The sequence below is a fragment of the Esox lucius genome, chromosome 9 (genome assembly GCF_011004845.1).
Source record: "Esox lucius isolate fEsoLuc1 chromosome 9, fEsoLuc1.pri, whole genome shotgun sequence".
NCBI lineage: Eukaryota > Metazoa > Chordata > Actinopteri > Esociformes > Esocidae > Esox > Esox lucius.
In genome coordinates this window covers 21,499,041-21,521,835 of record NC_047577.1, presented here as the reverse complement: position 1 = coordinate 21,521,835, position 22,795 = coordinate 21,499,041, and the positions used below count along the sequence as shown (strand labels likewise).

Genomic DNA, 22,795 nt, shown 5'->3' with positions numbered 1-22,795 from the left:
AGATTATTTTATTTACGGTTTGTGCACAGATCTAGCGTGGGACAGTAGAAACTTGCCCCTTTTCAGTATGTGCGTGCTGATTCTGCTGAACTACGCCCCGCCCAGATTTGTGTTCGAATGCATTCTTGGACCCATTGAATGTGCCAGCCTAAGCTGCCTGCTACATTTTGAAGTTGCTGTGATATAGCGGAGAGCTGGCTACGCGAGCGAACATCACAGTGTGATAGCTTGCTGCTACACCGGGAGAGGCGATGATGGCGGCGGCCGTAGAGAGAGGAGGAGTGCGGGCCGCTTTCCTGAATCCAGGCAGCGGCGGCGGAATTGGTGGACCATCCCCCGCACCAATGTCTGCTGCTCCCGGAGCCGCGGTTGGGGCAGGCGGCATCGGGTCGAATTCGGGTGCGTCCGAAGGTCCCATGCCCGTGCCTATGAACCTTTTTGCAACATGGGAGATAGACCGTTCTTCTCCGAGTTGTGTTCCAAGGTAGGCTAAGCTACTTACATCGCACAGCACACATGTATCTTTTCTCTTTGTTTGGGCGTCTGCAATAGCCTAATGTTTCCAATTCTGAGGGATTGTTATTATATCGTTGCAAGAATTGAACCGTATTGTGTTTAGGCTCTGTTTAAACATTGGATGACAACAACCTCGCACATCAATATCAGAATGCCATTTGGTCGAGTCTGTTGGGAGGGTCTCAGAATATCAAATCAAAGTCTGCCTTATGCCCTAATAATAGTATGGGCTGTTTATTTTAAGCTTGTACGACAACAAAAGCCACAACTAAGACACATAGTCTAATCTTTCGGTTTTCAATGCAGACGAACAACAGTTGTCTAGATATTAAATTATGCAATTGCATGCTAGCTTGTTGGTTTGGCTAGACTACTTTTTAATGTTTTGGTGTCCGTGGGCTTTCCTTGTATCGCCCCCTCTTGAATTTTAGAGAGACGTTCCCGTTATTTTAAGCTGATGCTAGTTATTTTCACAGAATAAAACCGTTTGTTATGCATTTCCTCCACCCTAGCCAACATTCCGTAGCTGCATGGCGAATAGTGGGTTTGATATGTACGAGTAAACCTTTTAGCGAGTAAATGAAGCTGCCTCAGGAATCTAAATGTCAGTCTAATCTTGCTCATGTAACCCAGAAATCACAGACTGAATTATGATTTTAGATCTAACCAACACCCCCCCCCCCCCGCGCTGGCTTATTCACTGAACATGAGGAATAACACTTAATTTGAAATGTACAGCATGAGTGTATTTTCATAATCTTATACAGAACATTGTCAAATAACTGGAAAGTACTGGTAGTATGGACACATCCCTACATTGGCAAATTGTGTAATGAAAACTGGAAAGGATTTGTGCTCTGACTGAAAGTAGACAACTTTAATATGTTCCAAACGTTAACAAATTGTGTCTGTCTTTGCTCTTTACTGAATGTGTCTCCTTTGAGGTAGGCTGACAGGCTAGCTAGGCTTTACCTGTTGATAAATGGCACGCCTTAATAACTTGTCGTAACCTTCTAGAGATGCCTTATGGCACAATTTTTGTATAAAAAATTATTCATGCAATAGCAAGGCACAGACGATTTGAATATCCATGTTCCAAACGTTTCAACAAACGTTTGCCCTTAACTAAATGGCTTATATGACAATGTCTTACATGTTAATTAAATGGCACACCTGTCATCAGAGCAGTGACTTTGAGTTTTCAAAATTTAGCTTGAAATTCCTCGCCAACAAAAAGACACTAATTATTTATTCGATTCTGTCATATAGATGAAAGCAATAAAGAGACAATGCATACTGTATATCATTGAATCTAGTAAGCTTTGTCTTGCTGAAGTACTTTGAGGGATTGTACATTTTCAGTGGCCATGCTAGGAAGTTCCTAACAGAAATTGAATTGACAGATAAGTTATTGTGTCCAGTGAAACATGGTAATGTGACTGTATATATTCCCAATGTATTATTGTATTTTTCTCCATTTGGAGGTAGAATTCATTCTTTAACCAATTATACACTTGTGGGTACAAATTTCCTGCAGAAATGCATTGGTTTTAACACCATTGAAATTCTAATGTAGTCCTCTAAGATTGTCAGTATATTTTCTTGATCCCATTTGTTATATATGTGTGTGTGTGTGTGTGTATGTATGTACACATATGTGTGTATATATATGTGTGTGTGTGTGTATATATATATATATACACACACACACGTATATGTATATATGTAATATACGTGTATGTGTCAATGCAGTGTGTATGTCTATGCGTGTATATATCTTTTTTCAATTTTGTCTACATGTAAGAATGGTTGGTGCGTATTGAACTGGCAGAATACACATCAATAGCATTTTCTCATACATAATGAAATCTCCACTTGAAAAGATTAGAATAAGCACTATTTCTCACCACTATCGTGTTGTATAGTTGTTATTTGTGCTTGTTGCCAAGGTGGACACATTTGAAGTGTCTTAGAAAGCATTACTGTGTCATTCAATTGTTATTTTCTGGGCTGATGGTGCATGGTTTTTTAAAAACAGCTGTTTGTTCAACAACTTTGAACTCTTCAAGCTACACAGCACAGGCCATGGGCTGTGAAAACTAGCATAGAATCAGCTTTATCCCCTCTGTTGAGGATGCCTCTTGCTTTACTGTCCTTAAAAAACATGCTCTGATGCAGCCTGTGCTTCAGCACCTAATTGGTTGACCTGATCCAATGCAAACAGACTCTTCTGTATAGCTAAAGCCTGCAAAAAGCTCCTGACTGCCATCTTTTTAGGCAAACTAGGACCCAGTGCACTCGGTCCATTCAGAAATCTAAGGCTGCTTTTTATGAACAAAAATGTGCCGCCTGTGGCGATGGGCCAAAAACATTGGAACACTGTTAAGTCCATGGAAAATAAAAACGCTTCCTCCCAGCTGCCTATGGCACTTGCAAACACTGTTACATCTAAAAAATCCAGAATTATTGAATGCTTTAATAACCGCATAGTAATGGCTGGCCACACATTTTAATCTGCAAATCCAATTCCTGCTGTTGCTCCTGTTCCATATAGAGTTTTCCCCCAGACCTTCCTTAATTTCTCCTTTTGGGTGAAGGAAGGTTGGGAAAAATGTGGGTGAGGAAGGTTTTGAAAAAGCTCCAAAATGTGGACCAGTGCCTCAATCGCCATTATTGACCTTGCCAAAAGCATTTGATTCATTTAATCACCCCAACAGACTCAGTAGTTCTCAGAGAACGTCTGTACCTGACTGAAAACACATTTTTTTGACGGTGTACATTGTGTGAAATGGAGGGCCTGCTGTTGAAACCACCGGTTGTTTCAGTGGGTGTTCCTCAGGGCTTGATTCTCAGGCCAACTTTATTCTTGGAATACATCAATAATTTTGCACCTGCTGCCTGTGACTCTCTTTCACCTTTACTCAGACAAAACGGTTCCGTATCCATCTGGCCCCTTGTTGAACTCTGCTGACCACCCCTCAACATAAATACAATACAACACTTTCCCCATCTCCAGCTACTCCTCAATTCCAGTAAAACAAAATGTCTCACCAAACATTCTCACCATACACTGATCTGAGTTTGAGGATATCAGTTCCTATGAGTCTCCCATTATCTGTAGAGTAGAGTACCCATCTACAGTCTAATATCAAATTGAGATTTGGTTTCCTGTTTTGCAACAAAGCCTCTTTCACCCGTGTTGCAATGACCATCCTGCCAGTCTTCGACTGGGGATTTTACTTATAGGTTTGCTGCAAAAAGTTATCTTGATATATTACATATAGTTTATCACAACGCCTTCCACTCAGTCACCAGTTCCCCTTATAATACTCAACACTGTGATCTTTATGCTCTGGTAAACTGGGCCACACTGCATACTCAACACCAGACATACGGGTACCATTTTATCTCGAAGTCCCTTCTAGGGAAATCCCCACTTTACCTCTGCTCACTTCTCAATGTCTGCCTGCCCAATATAAATCTGTTCTCTGCTACATATCTTACTCTGGTCACTCCTAAAGTAAACAGCTCCTTTGGCTGTCATTATTTTCAATGCTCTGCTGCTGATGACTGGAACAATTTATAAAAGACTTCCAAACTTGACACTTTCATCATTCCTTTAAAAATGAATGGCCTGGGCTGCTGCCTAATCATTGAACTTGCTAAGGACCTTACACATACAGTGGGGCAAAAAAGTATTTAGTCAGCCACCAATTGTGCAAGTTCTCCCACTTAAAAAGATGAGAGGCCTGTAATTTTCATCATAGGTACACTTCAACTATGAGAGACAAAATGAGAAAAAAGATCCAGAAAATCACATTGTAGGATTTTTAATGAATTTATTGGTAAATTCCTTGGCAAAATAAGTATTTGGTCACCTACAAACAAGCAAGATTTCTGTCTCTCACAGACCTGTAACAACTTCTTTAAGAGGCTCCTCTTTCCTCCACTCGTTACCTGTATTAATGGCACCTGTTTGAACTTGTTATCAGTATAAAAGACACCTGTCCACAACCTCAAACAGTCACACTCCAAACTCCACTATGGCCTAGACCAAAGAGCTGTCAAAGGACACCAGAAACAAAATTGTAGACCTGCACCAGGCTGGGAAGACTGAATCTGCAATAGGTAAGCAGCTTGGTGTGAAGAAATCAACTGTGGGAGCAATTATAAGGAAATGGAAGACATACAAGACCACTGATAATCTCCCTCAATCCAGGGCTCCACACAAGATCTCACCCCGTGGGGTCCAAAATCCCAGAACCACACGAGGGGACCTAGTGAATGACCTGCAGAGAGCTGGGACCAAAGTAACAAAGGCTACCATCAGTAACACACTACGCCGCCAGGGACTCAAATCCTGCAGTGCCAGACGTGTCCCCCTGCTTAAGCCCGTCTGAGGTTTGCTAGAGAGCATTTGGATGGTCCAGAAGAGGACTGGGAGAATGTCAGATGAAACCAAAAGAGAACTTTTTGGTAAAAACTCAACTCGTCGTGTTTGGAGGAGAAATAATGCTGAGTTGCATCCAATGAACACCATAGCTATTGTGATGCATGGGGGTGGAAACATCATGCTTTGGGGCTGTTTTTCTGCAAAGGGACCAGGACGACTGATCCGTGTAAAGGAAAGAATGAATGGGGCCGTGTATCGTGAGATTTTGAGTAAAAACCTCCTTCGATCAGCAAGGGCATTGAAGATGAAACGTGGCTGGGTCTTTCAGCATGACAATGATCCCAAACACACCGCCCGGGCAATGAAGGAGTGGCTTCGTAAGAAGCATTTCAAGGTCCTGGAGTGGCCTAGCCAGTCACCAGATCTCAACCCCATAGAAAATCTTTGGAGGGAGTTCTGTGTTCCCCAGCGACAGCCCCAAAACATCATTGCTCTAGAGGAGATCTGCATGGAGGAATGGGCCAAAATACCAGCAACAGTGTGTGAAAAAAAAGAAAATGTTTCATCTCTGTCATTGCCAACAAAGGGTATATAACAAAGTATTGAGATGAACTTTTGTTATTGACCAAATACTTTTCCACCATAATTTACCAATAAATTCATGAAAAATCCTACAATCTGATTTCCTGGATAATTTTTTCTCATTTTGTCTCTCATAGTTGAAGTGAAAATTACAGGCCTCTCTCATCTTTTTAAGTGGGAGAACTTGCACAATTGGTGGCTGACTAAATACTTTTTTACCTCACTGTATGTATAATTTTAATTTAAAAAAATGTTGCTCACGGTGAGCAACACTTTATCTGTTTGTATAATTTATATCCCCTTCTCTAGTGTAAATTATTGGTCTAATTATTTGAAACCACAAAAAAAAAATCCTCAGTAGTTCTCAGAGAACGTCCTCACATATGTTCTGATATTTTGGTGTCGCCCAACATTACCTCAGTGTGTTAATATGGGGTATGGCACTGTTGTTCTCACTCCAAAAGTACATTGGTTGTTAAGTCTGTTTTGGTGTTTGGCACGGTTTAAATATCAGAGGTAGTGGCAGAGATGGACTATTTTATATCCACTAGTTTCAGACAAACCAATAGCCACTTTGGCTCATTGTAAATTCCTAATATCATAGTTCTACATAGTTTTAGTTTGCACCCATAAACGTTGTGATGGATGGTGGAGAATAGTAATGAACACTTTGCTCAGCATCCTTTTGGCACCTGTGGATGTTCAGTGAGGCAGTCTGGTGACCCAGGGGAGAGATCTCTCATTGCTGGCCCAGATGTGTCCTCCATCTCTTAATAACGAAAGGCGGGATATTGGCTTCCTGAGTCGTGACTATGGAGCTTTCCTTAGGGGTTGGAGGATGGAATGAACCGTGGTTCAGCTAATTTTTTTTCAGCTAATTTGCCTTTTTGCATATAGAAGTTTGTGTGAGTATATGTAGGTATCTCTGTTGTTTATTATTTAAATGGATGGCCATAACAATGCCTTATTTAAAAAAAAATACACTTGTCAAATTAACTTACACCAACTGTCCAATTAAGCAATAATAAAGCAACAAGCTAAATAAATGGAAGTAAATACCAAAAGTGTATATAATACAATGTAGTTACAGAAGGAAAATATCCACATGATATATATAACACAACAAACAAAAATAATAGATACAAAATGACATAGCTGTGTGCGCTGTGTGCGCAGTGTTATGGCTTGGGGGTAGAAGTTATGAAGGTTCCTGTGTGTTACAGACATAAGGCATTGGTACAGCGTGCCATGACTGCCTTGCATAGTATAGAGAATAGTCTGTGGCTTAGGTGGCTACAGTCATTTACTATTTTTAGGCACTTACTTTGAAACTGCCTGATGTAGAGTTCTTGGATGACAGGGATCATGGTAGTGAGTTCCCTCTCTGAAGTGCCTTGCAATCAAGGGTGGTGCAGTTGCCATACCTGGTGGTAATGCAGCCTGTCAAGGTTCTTTCAGTAGTGCACCTGTATTAGTACTTGGCGGGGCGTGGGAAATCTTCTCATTCTCCTTAGGGAGAAGAGGCACTGAGATGCTTTCTTCTGGGTGTTTGTGGAATATGTTAGTTTATTGGGAATATTCGTGTTAGTTTATTGGGAGAAGAGGCACTGACATGCTTTCTTCTGGGTATTTGTGGACCATGTGGGATATTCGTGTTCGTTTATTGGTACATGGACTTGAATCTCTACCCAATTGGCATGGAGGTGGTGTCCTAATTATAGATTTGGATTATTACTTGGTGACCCCATAATGAGTTGAAGTTCAATGATTGGGAACTAACTGTGGTCCGTCGACTATTGTTTGGCTGTCATGAAGACAAGATACATTTCTGTCCATTACCACTAAGTTTAGTAATCTTCCTGATTCTTTCATGGTTGGTTTAATATTGGTGAGTGGTGTAAATATTATTTTTTGTAGTTTGTATTTCTAATGCCTGGTTTGTGAAAGTCAAAAAACTTGGGACCTGTCTTTGCGATTTGTTTTCAACATTTCAGTTGAAATTATATTTAAGTAATATTATCTATTTACATTTGCAATGAGAAAACGTCACACTCGTAAAGCTCAGTGATAAGTTGAAAAGGCCTTGCCCTTCATGGCAACAAGACTACATACACTATCGTTCAAATATACATTTCCTTGTTTCTGAAAGAAAAGCAAATCTTTCCATTAAAATAGCATCAAATTGATCAGATACAGTGTAGACATTGTTAATGTTGTAAATGACTGTTGTAGCTGTAAACGGCTGATTTTTTGTATGGAATATCTACATAGGCATATATAGGCCCATTATCAGCAACCATCAGTCCTGTGTTCCAACAGCATGGTGTTTGCTAATACACGTTTATCATTTTAAAAGGCTAGTTGAAACCCTATTGCAATTATGCTAGCACAGCTGAAAACTGTTGTGTTGATTAAAGAAGCATTAAAACTAGCCTTCTTTAGACGTTTTTAGGAGGAAAACGTTTTCATATTGGCTGTGTTGCCAGACGGGTGGGTTTACCCCAAAATTGGGCTATTTTTAATGGGCTTGGGTGGGTCAATTTACAGATAGGGTTGTAAAGAAAATATAGCCTCTGAGCGTTTTATTTGTGGAATTTATTCTCAATGATCTGGCAACATTGCCGGTCCTGACATTGCCGAGATGAGGATTACTGTAATGTCGGAAAAACAAGTGGATCCTAGTTTACTTTTCCCCCCAAGCATGTCAAAATATTTCTATATAACCTGATAATCCCTAAACTACATCCAGTCCGCCTAACCTTTGTTTATGTTTCAGATTACTTCTAGTTGAATCACATATTTTTGCCAGACCACGTTAGTGGAGCCGGCCTAGAAGAGCAAATGTCTCTTACTGACTGAGTGAGTGACTGAGTGAGTGCGTACGTACGTACTCCTTGTTAAATAGTGTAGTGGTTGGAGACGCGGGCTCCGGAACAACAGGTCCCACGTTCGCCTCCCGTAACAGTCAAAACACATTATGCCTGAGGTTTAGGACAGATGAAAACTTTGCTGGCTACAACCCTACATAGCTACGTAAAATTAAATGGGGGCTTATTAAACAGCCAAGCAGAAACTATAGGCTGGATGCACTTAAATCCAATAAAATGTCTACCAGTCCTGGACAGGCAGAGAACATGGAAAACACAGGAGGGTAAAAACCTAGATATGTAAATGTATATGTTAATATGTAAAAAAAGATATAGATATATTGCTTGTATTTTGATTGCTATTAGGGAGGCCATTATAGCGTGCATTAGCTGCTCAAGCTGACATGGACAACAGGGAAGATTTAACAATATAATAGTTTTCTTTTTTCAAGTGTGTAGCCAGATAAAGTTTATCAAAGCGGGGCATTCGGTGGAGCATGGGGTAGCTGGATTGGAGTACCACCTTTGCCTAATTTTAAGCCAGTGTCGAGGTGTGTGCTTGTTATCTTTGGATAGCGGAGGACCATCTGTTTGTTTGTACACAGGCAGTCACGTTCATTCAAAGCGCAACAGTAAGTATCAAATGGGTTTACAGTAATTCTGTGCTCTGTGTCTATAAAGGTGAGGACACCTGGACGTTTCTTTGAGATGAGATTGAGTGAGCTCAAGTTTGTAAGACCGAGTATCGAGCCCGTAACATTATGAGCAATCGACCATCAAATGCTGCAGTAAATAATTTAATTACTCTCTCCCTTGACAACCGGTTGCACAAACATTATTTCAACCACTATGCAAAACGGCTGATATATTTTGTTATTTTCAAGATATCCCAACTATCACTGCACAAAACATTTTATGTTGATCAAAAATGAGTTGAAAGGTTATTGACAGTCATGAGTACAGTCATGCAAGGTATCATGATGGCTAACTATGTAACAGAGTCAGCCAGTCAAACCTCTTATTAAACAAAAGGGAAAACCGTTCAGGATGCTGCAAAGCAGTGCACTCACATAACATGAATCTGTTCCACCAAAAGCTGTCTAACTACGGTCTGAGTTTGTTTTCCCAATTAGTGGCGGGAGGAGGCAGCCAAATGACTGACGTAAGTTACGTCAGTCAAGCAGATTGATATTCAAAAATGTTCACAATGTTGCAATTTCATGAAGCAAAGTTAGCAGGTTATTAGCTTTGGCCTCCTTCCTGTGTCTCTTTCTTTAGCCAGCCAACGCGGCTTTGTTACTGCTTTGTCACGTGTCTCAAATAGAGATTCAGGAAGACTTAGTATTGACGCCTAAATAGCTGCGGTGGGTATGTGTCCGGAGTGTTCAATGTTACTTCAGAAGGTAACTGTCGACCACTTACATTTCTATCCCCTGTTTTCAAAGTACATTTCCCCTATTTATGATGTCTGCAGGATTTGTGTTAATGTGTCCCATAGGTACTACATCTCAGGATCAACTTTCCCTTCCCTACACAAACCTTTTAACAAATAGTCAAAATGCCGAACTGATACACCTATTACAACCATGTAGTATACACAAGCTCTGATATACCTCTCACACAACACACACCAATCTTTGAATACAACCGGGAATAGATGGGCCAACGGTAATTAAACATGTGTGCTGGAATCAGGTTAGGCAGCCAATGGCACCTGTATTATTCATAGTATTTCATTGGTGTTAAATTGGTGTGGGACAAATGTAGGGTGCATTATTCCTGATGAAATGGGCTAAAAGCATTTAGGAAGGGTGGGGTTGACTGTGCTGTAGGATAGTGAGTGACCTATTTAAGATTGGAGACAACAGAGAGCCTATATTGGCTGATGTAGCCTCGACAGAACGAAAGTGTGTGATGCTGAAAGGCATCTCAGTATGGAAAATGGAATGGGTTTCTCAACTAATTTTGGCTATGAAGACAAAATCAAGGCCTATATTAGCTAATATCTAGTATGACATCAAGTGAGTTTGGTCTTTTTACTTTATTTCTCATTGTCAATATGTTTTGCAATCTATACACTGAAATGTATACAACAGATGTTAACTACTAAATAGGAAGTATAGGACATTTGGGAAGTTTTACAGAATTTCTCTTCTGCATCTCAGTTGGGCATACTATTCTATGTTGCTTTGGTATCCATGGAGACACTACGGCGGTAGTCATCCAGCCAAATGGGATGGAGAGAGAGAGACTAGCTACTTCTGTCGTCAAGAGAGACAAGGTTAATTCCTGTAGCATCATCTGCGCAGGGCAAGAGGCAGATGCTTACTTCAGTAGTCATGCCACTGTTGTTCTCAGCTGCTAGTCATATGTCCTTACAGAATTTGTATCTAGTCCTGTGCTTTTGTAAATTCAAAGAATGCAGAGTAAGCTTGCTCTAGTCTGTAGCTTCGGGCTACTATGTTTGTTATTTTAAAGTCACACCAAAAATATATTACCTTAAAGGGAAAATATAGGTCACATTTCGGCTGCGCGGTTACCCTGTTTTTGTAAAAGCATTGCCACGCATTGCCCTGAAAGGTCTCTGCAAAGCATTGCCCTGAAAGGTCTCTGCAAAGCATTGCCCTGAAAGGTCTCTGCAAAGCATTGCCCTGAAAGGTCTCTGCAAAGCATTGCCCTGAAAGGTCTCTGCAAAGCATTGCCCTGAAAGGTCTCTGCAAAGCATTGCCCTGAAAGGTCTCTGCAAAGCATTGCCCTGAAAGGTCTCTGCAAAGCATTGCCCTGAAAGGTCTCTGCAAAGCATTGCCCTGAAAGGTCTCTGCAAAGCATTGCCCTGAAAAAGCGTCTGAACTTTGGAGCCAATGCCTTCAGCTTTTGTCTAATTGAATTAAAAGTTAAGGCTTAAAACATCAAGGTCCTGAATCCACTTAGTTCATATTTGGCACTTCTGTCACCAAAGAAAACCCTTGTTTTATAATTTATCTGGAGCTAATATAGAGTAATCCCTAATTATTTTTCCTGATTCCTTATCCCTTGTCAGTGGATTGTAGGTCTACATTCAGTTACTGCTGCTCCCTATCTCTCTAATGTGTTTCTCTGTGTCACACGCTGACTCATCTTAAATATTTAAAGCTAACACGGTAGGCAAACCTCGTTCAGAATTCATTGCAATATGAATAGGAGAGTTTACGGACCCTGACTGTGCTAGTTGTTCATCCCATTCCCTACAAAGGCCAACTCCAATTTTAAAGCAAGTAACCAAACCCCACAGGTTTGACTAAACTGTGAGTTTCTGATGTCAACACCACAGGCCTGTTTAATGTGTGGAATGGATCAGAGCATCCATTCTCCTGATGCTATTTTAGTGTCTCTTGCTGGTTTATAGGGGCTGGTTAGGATTAGAATTCACATATACACAATCCTTGCTGAATTCCAAGGCATCATTATGTTGTCATTTATATCCTGGTTTGTGGTGAATTTGTCCAAAACTGGTTTGAGAACAACAGAAAAGTAAAAGTACTGTGCTTGTTATGAAGTTTATTGTTATTGTCAATTTTGTAACTGTCAAAGCCACAGTGGACACTCAGGTTTGTTTTTCAATTCAGCTTGTGCGCGTACACATCTGTGTGTCCAAGTCGAAGAGGCCCAGATTCATGTTGTCTTTGGAGGAATTACATATAGGCCTTGCCTCAAATCAGAAGCACATGCTCTCTTTTCCGAAAGCGATCACAGAACTATGGCAAGCACCTACAAAATATTTGTTGTGCTTTGGAATGTGGTGCTGTGTGTGTGTGTGTGTGTGTGTGTGTGTGTCAGTGTATCTCTGTATGTCAGCATGTGGGTCTACTTAAGTTGTTTGCCTGTGAACCTACTATATATTCCTGTATGTGTCTGTGTGTGGTGTGTATGCCTGTCCGGAAGATTGTCTGGTGTAGCGTAGTTTTGCCAAGGTTTACACCCCTGAGTAGCATGTGTTTCTTTTTGCAGCTGTTCTGATTCTGGAGCAATAGCTAGCTTAGCTAATGTTTGGGCGCAATGTGAAACCTGGGCGTGATCTACAGCATAGCACCAGAGGACTAGCAGTTCGAAGTCATAAAGCTGGACTTACTGTATTAAAACTGACTGTATTATTTCCTTGTTGCTGAGCTAGTCTCTCAAATATGGCCAGTACTGTCTACTACTGACTTTGCTTAGGATGTCTCTGTTTGTAGCACATTATTTTGATTATACTCACTCATGATTTATCTCACTCTTACGTACTGCCTTTTTCTGTCCCTTCCCTTTGATCAAACATTATTGTCAATAGGATGTATTTTATCCTTGGTTTCTCTTTCTGTATAATAAGCAACTATCAGACTGTCCCACAGAGACTAACAAGAATATGTTCACCACATCAAGCCATTCTGGCTAGACTCTGGTCTTCCCCCTACGTCTACATAGATTAATGTTCTGGAATTGTAAATTCTATACAATAAATGACCACCACATGCCCCGGGTCCCGAAGAGCTCAGTTGGTAGAGCATGACGCCAGGATTGTGGGTCTGATTCCCACAGAGGGCCAGTACAAAAAGTATAAATGTGTAGGCCAGGTGTTCCCAAACCTTTTCTCAAATAGTCTTTTTTCCCAGAGTTATTTTACATTTTGCTCACCCCCAAACCCAGTAATGGACATTTTCAGTTTTGTTGTAATCATTTATATTTATATTCACAGAATAGTTACCTGTCTTGATAGCAAAAGATAACAGTGACATTCAGTTAGTTGTGTTGGTAGGACAGCAACACATTTAATGCTTCCATTAAAGGAGCATTAGGTATAATTTCTATATTGTGAGGCATACAAGGCACGCAAACATCTCTCAAATTCCAAATGGAAGAAGGTGGTGGGCTAACGTTCAGTTTCCTCAGTTTCTCTTCAAGTGATAAAACAAGCGCTGATTCATTGTTCCATCTAAATATCGTATTTGTATTTCTAAAATATAAGTTATACAAAAATATAGTTTTTGTATAACTTTTTGTATAACTACTGACCAAATGTGAAAGTTAGTATCCCACAGATGTTCAATTGGATTGAGATCTGGGGAATTTGGAGGCCAGTGCAACACCTTGATATCTTCATCATGTTCCTCAAATCATTCCCGAACAATGGCCCTAATTCATGAAACGTGCCTACGATCAAATTTGATCTTAAAATGATCGTACGATCATTTCACTGACAGAGCTGGTATTCATCAATATTATCTTTGTCGTATCCTTACGATAAAACTCACATCTGGTCGGAGACCGTGTTAACCAACGTCAAAAAATAAGATCATGCGTGAATCGCAATAAGACCAAAATTATCACGAAAAACAACAAAACAATCATAACAGCCTCAGTAACAACAACCGTAATTATATTAACTGGTAATATAAAATAAGATGATGAGGAATAGCACATATAAACATACCAGAATATTAAGTATTCTATCACTACCTTAGGCTATTATTGTATTATTTATTTCACTTTATTCTGCATTTGCTCTCATTTCTGTTGTTCATGTGTTTTGTAAGGTTTGACATTTTGTGTATGTAATGCGCTAGACAAATGTACTGGCTTTGCCTTGGTTTTCCTAAGTCACTCAGGCCATATCGACATACTTGGAGATCCTAAATGGTTGTTATAATTTCAGTGGCTGACATCTTCATTAGCTAACAGGTCTTAAATTGACTAGTGAGAGGATAAATAAATCAGTGTTCCTTGGTCAGGCAGTTACCCTAATAATAGCAGAGCTTGCTCTTTTATAGGACTCTGGGTTGAGATGCGGAAGTGTTTTGTCATGGAGAATGACGAATGGTTATAATGGTTACAATTTATGCTGAAATCTGTCAATTCATAGATTGCTGATCGCCACACCTGCAGAAACTTCTTCCACTGCTCCAGTTCTGAGTGCCCATGATGTCCAGAAGGGCATTCTGACAGGTCCACGGCCACACCACACAGCCCCATACGCACACTGTGTTGTGACACATGACTCCCGTAACGATCATTACCATTTTCCGTGCCACAGTAGACCTTCTGTTTGGGTCAGACCAGACGTGATAGCCTTCGTTGCCGTAGACGGCTCACAGGACCATAGCTTCAAGCACATCTTAACATGGGTCAAAGTTTCAACTGTGGAGAGAAGACTTGGAGCTGTAGGTTTGACAAGTTAAGTGGAAGAAAGCCATTGCTAAGAGGCTTGCCTGGGCCATGAAGTACCGCCACTGGGCTATTGATGACTGGAAGATCTTATGCATCAATGAATCAAACTTTTCGGTTCATCTCGCTGGGATTTTGTTATTCACTAATGGCTAATTAACAGTTAAAACAGCCAGTGGCAAAATAGGTTTTGTTCAGGATAGACAAAAACGTTGCTGGCTACATGATTCTCTCGTCTTTTCACTTGACAGAAAAGTCAGTTATCGTCACGTATATTGATTCTTGTTGTATCAATGACATTCACGAATGGCTAATAAGCTGTTAAAATGGCCTGTGTCAAAAGCCATACAGTTCATTGATGCTGTTTGTGGTGGAGATAAACTTAATAAGAAACGTTACTCAGTTTAACACAATGCTTAATGAGTGTCTAGTGAAATTTTGAGGTTAATGATCTAATGTTGAAATGCCATACCAACTCCCTGCAGTTGTATATGTCCACGGCATAGTGGTTAAAGACACAGTCTCTGATGTGGGAGACCCAGGTTCAAATCCAGGGAGGATGACAACTATTATCACTTTCTATTGCGGCCGGCTGAACTAGGCTTGCCTGCTTTCTTGTTTCCACAGCCCATTTTGCTCAAATTTACCAATGGTACCATATGCTGTCATTTCCCGTTTATAAACCGCGGCTTAGACACATGGGTGCGGCTAATACGTGAGTTTACATGTTTAAAACAATTTCCATCTGCAAACTTTTTCACAGATGATTGCTTGACAACATAGATGTCTCTGAAACTCATGTAGCAAATATAATACAATTGGCATTGCTGGGTTTTACAGTTAAAAATAAAACAACATATTTTAATCTTCAACAAATTAATTTTGGTAGGACCCTATGATAGATGTTTAATATCAATGTACAATGTATGTACGAGTCAATTCTCCGGACAAATGCGGTTTATATATCGGTGCTGATAATTCTCGGGTTTGTAGGCACACAAAGCTATAAAATGAAAGGTGTGGTTTATCCACTGTGTGGGTTATAAACGGGGAATTATGGTATTTGTGGAGGGCCCTGTATGTAAGTGGAACACCTTATGTAGGATAGGCATTCACTGTTGTATAACACCCTGGATAAATATCAATCTATCAAATTTATTTCTAAAGCCCTTTTTACATCAGCAGTTGTCACAAAGTGCCTTTACAAATCACCCAGCACAGTGCCTAGGAAAAACTCCCTAAGAGGGACCGAAATTTAGGAAGAAACCTAGAGTAGAACCAGGCTCGGAGAGGTGACCCGTCCTCTTCTGGCTGTGCCGGGTGAACATTTTAAGAGTACAAGTTGTAATAATTAATAAATGCATGTGGGCTGTGTCCAGAGTCTATAAAACCTAATCTGCAACACAACCAGGGTGACTGGGACAGCAACAAGTCTTTCGAGCATGGTACTTGGGACGTGTGGGCCAAAATGTCCTCCTAAGTTTAAACAGAGCAGGTGACAAGGAATATTTAGAGAGCACATTCCTTAGATTTGCAAGGATTTATAGTGTACGGACCCTACTCCTCCGGCACAATAATATAGCAACGTATAACTTTGGTGCCGAATCAGGGGAGTCCAGTGACACTGGCCCTCTCCGAGGGAGGCCCCAGACAGGGCCCAACAGGCAGGAAATCAATCCACCCACATTGCCAAGCATCAACCAGAGGGACACCAACCAACCGCAACCACCCTGAAATGAGGGCCGAATATGTCTGCTAAATGACTTAAATGTAAAGGATATGCTCACCACTCATATCCTATAATCTTATATACGTACCACCCATGCATTTATTTTGTTGTTTTTGTCCCTTTATGCTGTCTACCTCTAGTATCACCTTGCACCTAATGGCAAATACAATTCTAGGTATATATTATTACTTAGGGAATATAGGTGATTCTGATGTATGAGGTTTAATAATGAGCTGACATTATTCCATAGAATTCCATATACTTGTCTATGTGCATTCCTGTTTCCCACTGATTATCCTTGATATATAGGGTAACTACAATTTGCATTCCATGTAATTAGCACCTCCTATTTTATTTCCCTTGTTATTTGCCTCAGTGCAGCACAACATTATGTTTTATGCACTTGAGTCACTGTTTAATCCATCAATTGGAAGGCATGTGGTTTTAATTTCAATACAATTCCTATTGATTTGAAGCAGTGTAACTATCAAATGAAGGTTTTTAGTTAAAGGAAAAAACTGACAGTGTGGCCTATCAAAGTAGACTGACTGGTCGGAAATACGTTTTCAAATCAATGTCAATGTTAAATTAATATTAGTTGAGGTGTAAACAAAGTGGAATATGATTGGAAATAAACCAGACTTTGAAAGCTGAAACCAGTTCATTGATTTGTGGTGGAACGCATTGCCACGTGATGACTGCTGGAACTGACAAACTGGAATGGGTAATCAGAGAGAGAACTTTGGGATGAAAGCAATCCTACAAATTCTTTAAAACCGTCATATTCTGGCTTGCATGTGCCCTTGTGGATAGAGCGCAGGGCTTGTCTCTAAAACATTGTGGAATGAAATCCACAAGCTGACAATGTGTTTGGTCAATCTGCCCTTGAGCAATGCACTTAAACCTAATTGCTCCAGGATGTCCTTCAATTATGGCTGATCCCTGACTATGAACCCACTATGACTTTCCCCAGAGGGTGTCTCGGGGCAAGTTAGGATATGCAAAAAGATGTCATACAGACACGCTTGTACCAAAATTGCAGAGTGTGCGCTTGTGGAACAGGAGAAATATATGAGGCTTTATCTTATTTCATTGACTGTCTAAGATGTAGTCTGGGCCTTTTTTGACTAAACTTAAGATGTTACTTTTTTTGTCCTCAACCACATACTGATTCTAATCTTTTGGCAGGTTTTAGTACATGGCAACAAAATGTCTGGGACCAGGGAAGGAAACTGGAAGTCTATCTTTCCACATCAAACGAGTAGTCGGAAGAGAAATTGAGCTGTAGTTTTAGTGGTGAGATTTTTCTGGGCACCTTTAAGATTATAGATTAAGGTGTTGGCTGTTTGTAAGTACTCTAGTTTCAGTGTTTCCCCATTACAAAAGCATGACGGACCTCACTGCCTAATCAAAAATCAAATCAATCATCAATCAAAATTTATTTATAAAGCGCTTTTTACAACAGCAGTTGTCACAAAGTGCTTTACAGAGACACCCGGCCTTAAACCCCAAGGAGCAAACAACAGCAGTGTTGAATTTCAGTGGCTAGGAAAAACTCCCTAAGAAGGTCGAATTTTAGGAAGAAACCTAGAGAGGACCCAGGCTCAGAGGGGTGACCAGTCCTCTTCTGGCTGTGCCGGGTGAGATATTAAGAGTCCAATTGGAATAATAAATAAATTTCTCTTGGCTAAATCCAGAGTATATTCGATTTTAGACTAGGTCAGAAGTATGACCAGGTGGACAAGGACAGGAACAGCAACGGTCCCCCCAAACCAGGTAATCCGCCGGTGTGGACCAGGACCTCATCTCCTTCTAAAATTTAAAATTGGAGGTTAATACTGCTGTCCTCTTGAAGTGTTTTAATGTGACGGTTGGCTGTAGCTTTAGGATAATAGGACATCAGTGCACAGTAAGTGCAGGCTTTAGTTCCAACTAAGAAATAACCCACTTCTACTTATGGCCGCACGATATATCGTTTCAGCATCGACATTGAGATGTACGCATCCGCAATAGTCACATCGCAGAACGTGCGATTTAGTAAGATAAACATATACCAGTCTACAATGTATAATTTGGAAAACCAGCATTATATCTGTCTGATATGAGGTAATTCACCTTGATTCATGGGTTATTGGATGCACAGTTTCTTCTTATTTTAAACACAGTTCGTTGCTGCACTTAGTTGACATGCAGGGTCTGCTTCCGCGTAACGACATGATGAGTGAGGAACAGGCAAAAAAGACGGAAATGGAAAATTTGGGGTGGACAAGGACAGGGACAGCAATGGGCCCCCCAAACCAGGTACTCCGCAGGTGTGGACCAGGACCTCATCTCCTCCTAAAATGTAAAACTGGAGGTGACTGAGAAAAGTTAGAAAGTGCATTCCTCATATCCCCCAGCACAATAATATAGCAGCGTAACACCTGGAACTGAGACGGGGGGGTCCGGTGACACTGTGGCCCTACCCGGGGGAGGCCCTGGACAGGGCCCAACAGGCAGGAAATCAATCCACCCACATTGCCAGGCATCAACCAAAGGGACACCCACCAACCGCAACCCCCCTGAATGAGGGCCGAGTATTGCCAGCAGCGTACAGCCCAATTGCACAAGTGTGCAACAGAGAGTAAACAACAAGCCAGTGACTCTTCCCCCGAAAGGCATTGGAGGGAGGGCATCCCAGTGGCGACGAGAGCCCACCTGGCAAGACAGCAAGGGTGGACAGTTTCAAGCCTACTGGTCACCTTCACGTCCCCAGGCCAGGCTACATCTAATTATAAACTGTGCTGTAGAGATGAGTTTTTAGTAGACACTTGAAAGTTTGCACTGAGTTTGCATTTCTAACCTTAATTGGCAGATAATTCCACAGTAGTGGAGCCCTATGAGAAAAGGCCCTGCCGCCAGCTGTTTGTTTAGAAATTCTAGGTACAATTAAAAGGCCTGCATCTTGCGATCGTAGGTTACGTGTAGGTATGTATGGCTGGATCATTTCAGCAAGGTAAGTAGGAGCAAGTCCAATTTTACGGTTACATATTATTACCTAGCAACCTGTTCTGAAATATAACAATTTTCATGAGTTTCATAATTTTTTATTGTAGAAGATGGGGTTGGGGAAGACATACTGTCAGGTTGATAGCCAAAGCTCTTTCTGAAGACGAAGCTCTTTCTGAAGATCGCAGAAAAACCAAATATCGCAATGTCAGTTATTTCCAATATTCCGCAACCCTACCTCTACCTATCAATACTTAATTAAACACTTGGATTCGTTAAATTAGGTTTACTGATCAATGGAATCAAAAGCCTGCCTCGACACTGGCCCACGAGGGGTATGATGGATCACCCCTTCTCCATGATATGCCTAAGAACAAATCCGGGAATCTCTTCAGCTTTGTTCGGTTTCAAGCTCTGCAGAGTAATAATACACTTAGACCAGCCTGTTGATTACATTTTGATTGGACTTATGTATAAATATATAGTTTCATTTCAGGAGTCCGTCAGGAACGGGGATACAGGGAGGTCAGCTGGACTCATGGAATTCTGTGTCACTGCACTGATGACTGAAAGCAGGATAAGCATTGTGAAAGTCCATTTCTGTTTCCCGTCTTACTATTGAAATCCCACCCAACACTAGTGGTACTATTGACTGTGTGTGTGTGTGTGTGTGTATTTATGTTTACATGAATAGCCAAATTTGTGGTACTAACTATACATGCAAGCATTGCAACACTTTTTGCCAATACGATCTTGATCAGCCATGCGTGTGTGCCGTCGTATGGAATTAGATTTTGTCTGTGGAAACACGCATAAAACATTCATGGGCATTTTGTGTGTCTCTACTCCACAGATAAAAGGGAAAACAACATTTCATGAATAATATTTCCTTGTTCATCTTTCAACAACACAAATGGTTTAGAATACTTTTGAAGTTTGAATTGAATACAATTATACAATGGCCTTCATAATTAATTCCCCACATTGTAAAAATAAGCCAAATATGTAATGGAACATGTATTTGTTTTCATAAGATTCATCGTACCTTAGACATGACAAAATCTGACCTTTAATTGAGGTTAAATGGTTTAATGAATAAACAAATTCTTAATTCCAAAATGTTCTCTAAAACAAGTGTGAGGATTATTGGAAACACTAGAATTTCCTATGAAACAAATCTCATCAGGCTGTCTTCCCATTGATATTATACACCGATCAGCCATAACATTATGTAATGTAAAACAGCCCTTTCTTTTACATCACGAGGTGGGTCCTCCCGGGATCGGGCCTGTTTGTCTGGTGCCATGTGTTCTCCCGGCCATCCACGTGATGTAAAAGAAAACGTGATTCATCAGACCAGGCCACCTTCTTCCATTGCTCCATGGTCCAGTTCTGATGCTTACGTGCCCATTGTAGACGCTTTGACAGGGGTCAGCAGGGGCACCCTGACTGGCCTGCAGCTATGCGGCCCCATGCACAAAAAACTGAAATGCACTGTGAGTTCTGACACCTTTCTATCAGTACCAGCATTAACTTTTTCAGAAATTTGAGCTACAGTAGCTTGTCTGTTGGATCGGACCATACGGGCCAGCCTTCCCTCCCCAGGTGTATCAATGAGCCTTGGCCGCCCATGACCCTGTCACCAGTTCACCGCTTTTCCTGATTAAGACCACTTTTGATAGATACTGACCACTGCAGACCGGGAACTAGACCTGCAGTTTTGGAGATACTCGAACCTAGTCTTCTAGTCATCACAATTTGCCCCTCGTCAAATTCACTCAGATCCCTAAGCTTGCCCTTTTTTCCTGCTTCTAACACATCAAGAGGACTGAATGTTCACTTGCTGCCTAATATATCCCACACACTGACAGGTGCCATGATAGCGAGTTTCTCAGTGTTATTCACTTCACCTGTCAGTGGTAATAATATTATGGCTGATCGGTGTGTATATATTTTAAAGTGACGCATGCGAAACCCCCTATTTGTCAACATGGGGAAGGTCTGAAAACACACAAATGAAATGAAACATGTTGACCTTCATAAATTAGGCAATGTCTATATATTTATATATATATATATATATAAAAATAGGTGCACCTAATAGTTCTAATTTCCACCAATATAGCATTTATAATTAAGAATGTTTAGTCAACTGGAACTGTGACGGACCTGCCTGAGAAAGAACCCAAATGTATTCGGCACCATGAATATTAAGGAGGAGGTTTGGAAGGAACACTGTTGGAGAATTAGAGAACATTGTTACATATTCGTGTCACCATCTTTCCAATACTGGAGAAATACACCACCTCCATTCAAACAAGCTGTTTGTATGTTTTGCTAAAAACGTGAGTGCTTAGACTTGGCCTATTGTCATTGCAGAGCTCAACGTCAACATATTTTGTCCAGTGGGGGCAAGTGAGTTTGAAACTTACTGGCCCCAAAAATGTTTTACTGTCCCTCCTTACAAAAGGTGTAATTTATCAGTGTTACAATATATAAGCAAATAATTTTGTAAATGATCATGTTTAATCCTTTATGAAATGCATTTTTGATAAATAAAACATTACAAAATATCATATTTCTAATAAAAAAAAAAAAAAACACTAACTCATTCATCCCTGGGGAACAAGGCATATGGCTGGTCTGTCTTAGTTACTATGTATGCAGTTGTTATAAGTTGTGCGATCACCCAATGGGCTTCTGCATTTAAAATCCTGATCAGTATGACCAAGGGACCTCAAGAGGGATTGTCAACCACCCACTTGGCTGTCATGTAGACCAGGTGCAGTTTACTATTGCCATGGCTGGTCAGGGACTGTTTGCGAAAGTTGTCCGTGACTTTGTAAAAAGACACGTTTGTCCACTTTAGTCGGGAACTTAAGACAGACGACACAGTGCTTTTGAGTTCCATCAAAGTCAAAGCAGGTACATTTATTTCTTGCAGTGCGATACATGTTTTTGCTTTCTTTTGAACTCGTAGTTATCCTTTGCTGCCTTCTTCAATTAAGTGTCTAGTGCACATTTTTTAATGTTCTATTGAAAAACAATACCAGTCAGATCACTGCCCAACTCGTGACTGGTCAGCAGCACGCGAAAGGAGCTGAAGGTCGTTATTCGTGCGTGTGCCAGATTACGAAACAACTGGAGGATGTCGAGTTTATAATGTGATTATTCTTTTCAATCAATTTTTTTTTTTTTGCAGTGCCGTGCTAGTTTTATTAGTCCCAACTTGACTTTTCCCTGGCCCGGGGCCATCCATATTTTCGAGCCCTGTGTCGGAACTTTGGGTTTCATGACTTAGTTAAACGTGTGTACTGTTCTGACCACGTGTCAACATTTTCTCACCTTTACAGTTAAGGTGAAACTACTGTGACATAATCCATTCTGTTTCCTGCATGAGTCATTTGGTGTGAGTTGTGCAAACAAGGATCTGTACTTAGCTAGTTATGACTTGTCTATCAGATAACCAGTAAGGTTAATCAGGTAGTCTTATCAGGAGTAGACATCTATAAACATTTGTGTGAGGGAAGTGGTTCAGTACCA

The 22,795-nt window shown here is 40.7% G+C and overlaps 1 protein-coding gene across 2 annotated transcripts in view; it reads left to right on the top strand.

Moving 5' to 3' along the window:
* Window positions 1–100: 100 nt before the first annotated feature.
* The window catches only part of si:ch211-126j24.1 (phosphofurin acidic cluster sorting protein 2), an 85,859-nt gene continuing 63,164 nt past the window's right edge, over window positions 101–22,795 (top strand). For both annotated transcript variants that reach the window (XM_010873045.4, XM_010873044.4), the window contains exon 1: window positions 101–484. In XM_010873045.4, the coding sequence (XP_010871347.1) occupies window positions 252–484 (233 nt within the window). In that variant the 5' untranslated portion in view covers window positions 101–251. The remainder of the gene's footprint in view (window positions 485–22,795) is intronic.